The sequence below is a fragment of the Centruroides sculpturatus genome, unplaced genomic scaffold (genome assembly GCF_000671375.1).
Source record: "Centruroides sculpturatus isolate CEXI.00-Female unplaced genomic scaffold, Cexi_2.0 scaffold50, whole genome shotgun sequence".
NCBI classification, from domain to species: Eukaryota; Metazoa; Arthropoda; class Arachnida; order Scorpiones; family Buthidae; genus Centruroides; species Centruroides sculpturatus.
Window position 1 is genome coordinate 846,037 of NW_019384891.1, and position 6,000 is coordinate 852,036.

General features: G+C 30.4%; 1 protein-coding gene across 9 annotated transcripts in view; it reads left to right on the forward strand.

Moving 5' to 3' along the window:
• LOC111631238 (protein regulator of cytokinesis 1-like) overlaps window positions 1-6,000 on the forward strand; it is an 85,820-nt gene that overhangs the window by 23,764 nt on the left and 56,056 nt on the right. For all 9 annotated transcript variants that reach the window (XM_023375448.1, XM_023375447.1, XM_023375442.1 and 6 more), the window contains exons 2-3: window positions 3,856-4,111; window positions 4,192-4,422. In XM_023375448.1, coding sequence (XP_023231216.1) covers window positions 3,863-4,111; window positions 4,192-4,422 — 480 coding nt within the window. In that variant the 5' untranslated portion in view covers window positions 3,856-3,862. The remainder of the gene's footprint in view (window positions 1-3,855; window positions 4,112-4,191; window positions 4,423-6,000) is intronic.

A 6,000-nucleotide genomic window follows, 5' to 3' on the forward strand; every position in this document is an offset into this window, starting at 1 on the left:
CTTGTTTATCCAGAAGCTTATTTTTCAGGATTATGTATGTTTCACACTGATCCAGCTTCTTTCTTTTTGTGAGGCATGTAACATCTGTATTTAAGCAAATAACATTACATGACACAAATTATTTTCCTCTATACACTACAGCAGTATATTATGTATCAATTCTCATCTTCCACATCCATCACTTGATCATGTTGAGCACCTGCCTCTACATCACTTGGCACTGATAGTGTAGGCAAGCTCTCAGGTAATGGATGTTTTCTAGGACTCCTTTGGAAGCCTCATCCTCCTCATACCTTTCAGTTTGAGAGATAGAAAGGAGCCTTTTTTTAGCCTGTATATAAAGCATTACAAATTCAAACAATTAAAAACCAAAACAACTAGGCTAAAAAGCTGTAAGCTGCTATTTTACTTCATATACCCTTGACTTCGTAGATTGGAGTTATTAACATCTTCCTTTATAAACTGGTGGAGCAAATCCTGCAGTTCCTATACAAGTACTTGGGTCTATTCTGCATACGATACACTTCATCCAAATCATTTTGGCTGCATAAGTGTACCCACTTGCCACATCTATTTTCATGGAATAAGTAGTAAAAATCACAATTAAGCTTGTAACTTTGACAAGCAATAAAACAAAATGTTAGTTTTGTGTACTTACATTTCACAATTCTTTGGAAATTGAATGGAGGACTTTACTGAGCCATCTTGATTCTATCATTTACAATGAATCAATCTCTACCATTGTAAAATTTCAGTGAAATCCAAATTGAAAAGAAGCACACACAATGTCAGATTCCTTGTACACCACAAAGGAAGAGCACATGTCGATTCAGTAAACCTTTACTGAAGAGAGTTCAGCAAGAAGTCCAATCCAAAATACATTTAAGTATTTGGGAGTGAAATCATCTGAGTAATTCTTGAACTTTGGTGAATGTTGGATTCAAAGGACAAAACATTTTGGTTTATTCACCCAAAATCCTCTTTTAAATGGTTATAAAAGTGAATGATTATATCTGGCAAATATTGGTAGTTTTAGCTTTGTACTAAATGCTTGAATTCTTTGTTTTCTAGTTCTAGACTAGAAAACAAAGAATTTTTTTAAGCTTTTCTCTTTTTAAAAAAATGAATGTTTGCTTAAAAGTTTTAAGGGCAGTTCATACTTTGTGAGAATGGAAGATAGAAGAGAAAACAACAGTAAATAGTTTTAGTGAGCAACATTTCACACATTACTAGTGACATACTTTGTTTTATTTTGGTTTGAGAGAAAAGTTGACAGTTGTCTTCTTTGTTGGTAGCTTACACCTTTGTATCCTTCAATATGGAGACTGATAAAATCGAAGTAATTAGAACGAGAGTAGAATTATCTTTTGATGACTTGTAATATATCATTTATGAATTAAGTTAATTAAATCTAAATAGATATTATCTCAATTTCCGTGTATATTTAAAACATACACAGAATATATTTAAAAAATATACAGAATATATATTTAAAACATACCTAAAATATCAAATTAGCTTTGGGATTATCTTCCCTCATGGACTGCAATTTAAAAAAAATTGTACACCTATAAATTCCCACTATCATCTATCTGTCCGTTTTTCCTTAATCTCAAGAATGAGTTAGATAGATGAAAGACAAGACCAGATATGGAAACTTTATGGGCATAAGGTCCTGATTATTTCTTTTATAAGTTTATTATATTCTCTACTCTTTTCTCCTTGAATTAACCAAATATACTCTTGTTTTTTTTTAAGAGTTTTATGCTCACGAACACTTTCAAAGCTTTACTTTAAACTACAGGTACCAATATTCTCTTTTTCTTTTGTTGTTTTGAAGTATGAATACTTCCAGGAAGAGAATAATAGAAAGAGAAGAGAGACATTCCCTTCCATTCTCATGAAATATGAACTGGCCTTTAGTCATGTTCTGTCTGAAAGAATTATGGTAAATTTTTTCCATCAGAAGCTGTTTATTCTACATTTTATAAATTGATGCATTCAATATCAACTGCTATTTCTGTTGTTGTAGTTGGAGTAAATTTTTGTGTTTACTAGTTGAAGCATGCTGCTAAATGTAACACAATAGTTTTTAACACACACTTGACAAAATGGTGTTCAGCTGTCATATTCCCAAATATTGGCATCATTGAATTATTCAATATGAGTTCAATATATTCTTGATTAACCTTATTGTTTAAGTTTGAACATTTTAAATAAATAATAATTTACCACAATACAAGTTTGTAACCATCATATGTATCATATGTCCCAGTCAACGTTTTTAGAATAATCTTAATGTCACATACAAAATCAATATTTGAACAGAAATAGTCAGATTTTAATTTCATGTTTAATTGAAAAATTATTTTCAATTTCTTAAAATGTGAAATAGTTTTTATATAGTGGAATAATTTTTAATTGTTTAGTTTTTTAACTGCTCCCTATTAGTTTAAAATGACTGATTTAGTACTTATGTTTTGATTTGAAAAATGAAAAAATTTTGAAAATTATTAATCCAGTATTCATAGTTATGTTAATGATAAAATTTGTGACATTAATTTTCTTATTAAATACATATATGAAACTTTGTCAATTATTTTGAAAATGAATAGTACAGCCACTTTGAACCTTTTACTGGTGTATATTATAAATAAGTTGAGCATGAGCTTCGCCAGTGAAGACTAATTGGTGATCCAAGGGTATATTCAACCTGACAAGCTGTTTCTAATTGCCTATGCATTATCTTTCTAGTAACCATATGAATGATTAAAAACAGTTAATATCCCATAGTTGATGATTAATAAGGAGAATCTATGCAAATAGAGATCCATGAATCCAAAGCAGTAAGTGGAAATACTCATTGATAAGTTTGTTTTCAACCTTAATTTTCAAAAATCACAAATGTAACACAAATAATCTTGGAAAAAATGGCATATTTAACATTTCAATTTTCTATTAATCTGATAAATTTCCTTGTCATTTCTGTTTTTGTATTTTTAATTATATTAAGAATCAACAGAATCACTTATAATAAATTTTATTTGAATGAATTTTAGTATTGCATTTATTATTATTTACAGGAACTCCTCTACTTACAAACATTCATCTTACAAACTTTCAGACTTACAACCAATTTGATCATACATCTAAAATTTAAATTTTGAATGGATTCTGAAGTTCTGTTACCACTTGTGGGGTGGTGTTGAAGTCAGTCTTTGGCCAGAAATAAATAAATTTATAATAAATAATTAGTGTGGATTTATTTCTATTGTGTATTGTCATTTTTCATTTTCATGCAAATTCTTATGTCCCGATGCTGCTGGGAGAAGGCACTGAAGTTGGTTTGAGTAATGGCAGTTTTTGCAATTTTTGTAATCTTTTACAATTGGTTCTCCAAAAATGCATCAAAATGTAATAGTAAATCTAGCAGTGGAGATAAATGCAAGTGTCACTATTCCCAATGGAAACTGAACTTGACACTAAAACTAAGTAACTTGGGTGGGGAAAAAACTGTTTGATACATCTGCTACTAAGCAGTAGTGAGCAGGTTAGCAAATGCAATGTATCTATTAAGTACGTTGAAAGATCAAACACGAACAATGGAAAAACAAAGGAAAACTCCGTGGTCAACCTATATAATAAATGCTTAAGTAAAAATTATTATTATTCATTGATTGATTTAATAATAATTTAATAATTTAGAGTAATATAAATTAGAGTAATAATTTAATAAAATTATTACTACTACTAATAATAACAACAAAAATAACTGATTTAATTTACCAAATGTATTTAAATAATTCAATTTTTTTTTCCTACATAATATAAAAATATTTATTACTGCGTTTTTAGATTACAGATGGAAGAAAGATTCTTATTAAGATTCCGAAAAGCTTGGAATCATCTATTATCAATTTGGGATCAGATAGGTATACATGGAGAACAGAGAGAAGAGAGGACAAATGTTGTAATGTGTCATTTAGAGACACTTCTAGAAGAAATGGTAGAAGAAGAAGAAGGTCTCAGAAAAAGATTACTTCAGAGTGTAGAAAGTTGTGGTCAAGAGATGCTAAAACTTTCTACCGAATTAAATATACCACTATTTGAGGTTTTTATATAAATTACATAAATTTTATAAAATGGTTTTTGTATTAATGGAAACACTTAAATTTTTATTTTTGTTATTAGCCTGAAGAAAATCTTTCAATTTTGAAATTGGAAAGTGAATTGCGAAATCGTGTAGAAGTATTATCCAAAGAACGACACGAACGGATTAAATCTTTGAAACGTCTAAAAGAGCAAGAACAAAAGCTATGTCAAAAATTATGTATTGCTGAACATGTCTTACCACAAGGAATTCCAAGTAAAGAGCATCTCTGTGAATTGGAACAGCATATTAAGATGCTTAAAGAAGAGAAGGTAATTTAAAAAAATAATTATGGAATTGTGTAATTGTTATTGTTCAATAATTATATATATATTTATTTATTTATATTTATGTAATATATGGGTGGTAGTCCCAGAAGTACCTGACCTAACAAAAAAGACACACAAAATTTGGGAAAACATATCTTTATTTCTCAACATAATCTCCTTTTCGCTTGATACACTTTTTCTAGCTATGTTCAATAGCTTCAATACCCTGTTTATAGTGAGAACCGTCGAGCTCCTCAAAATAGCCATCAACTGCAGACTCTACCTCTTCATTGTTGGCAAATCTTTTACCACCGAGTCATTTTTTCAAGTTTGGAAAGAGAAAATAATCTGAGGGGGCTAAATCTGGCGAATAGGGTGTGTGATGAAGCAATTCGAACCTTAACTCATTGATTTTAGCCACTGTGATATTGGATTTGTGAACTGGTGCATTGTCTTGATGAAACACTTTCTTTTTTGCCAAATGCAGCTGTTTTTCTTGATTTCATCACTCAAGTGCTGCAATAACTTTGCATAATACTCACTGTTGATGGTTTTTTTTTTTTTAAAGATAATCAATGAAAATTATCCCACACAAATCCCAAAAAATGACCTTGCCAATAGATGGAACTGTCTTTACCTTATTTGGAGCCGATTCTTACCTTTCAGTCCATTGTTTCGACTGTTCTTTCGTCTCGGGTGTGAAGTAATGGACCCATGTTTCATCCATGGTTATGAATCAATGCAAAAACTCTGCTTTATTGCTGCAAAACATTGCCAAACACTCAATTGAAACATCCTCATGATGCTGTTTTTGGTCCATTGTGAGCAAACACGGCACCCATCTTGCGCACAGGTGTCTCATGTCCAAATTTTCCGTCAAAATGCAATGTACAGCACTTTTTGAAATGCCTAATATGTCTGTTAGCTCTCACACTTTGAGTCGATGGTCATCCATTACCATTTTGTGGATTTTCTTCACCATTTCTGGCATGGTCACCTCATTTGGTTGACCAATACAATGTTCATCTTTGCAGCTTGTGTAGCCTCATTTAAACTCTGCCAATCAATATTTTATTGTTGTAAATGAGGAGCAGACTCTAGCTCAGCTTTGATATATTTGCACACTGTAATTTACTATGTCGAGAACACTCATTTTATCTGCAAAGTAGATTGCAACGAATTATTCAACAAATGATCTTACCAAGATGGACTATAAAAAATTAATTTTTCTTTGTAATATTCTTAATAGTTATTAATTTGCTATTACAAAGGATTTATCAAACTAAAATTATTTAATTAATTTGAAAGTTGACTAATAGATTCTTTATTAAGCCAATACATACTGTACAGTACATTAATAATAATAATAATAATAAACTCAAACTATACAAAACATGTACATTACGAAAACAACAAAATAAATTATTCACAAACAACGAAAAACTTTTCTACAGACAAATCAGTACCAAAACAAACACTGATACACAGCACAGTGGCACACCAACAGAAGAACAACTCACAACTTATTGGTCTTCTCTTTGGTCCAATGCTGTTACACACAATGCTGATGCAGGCTGGATC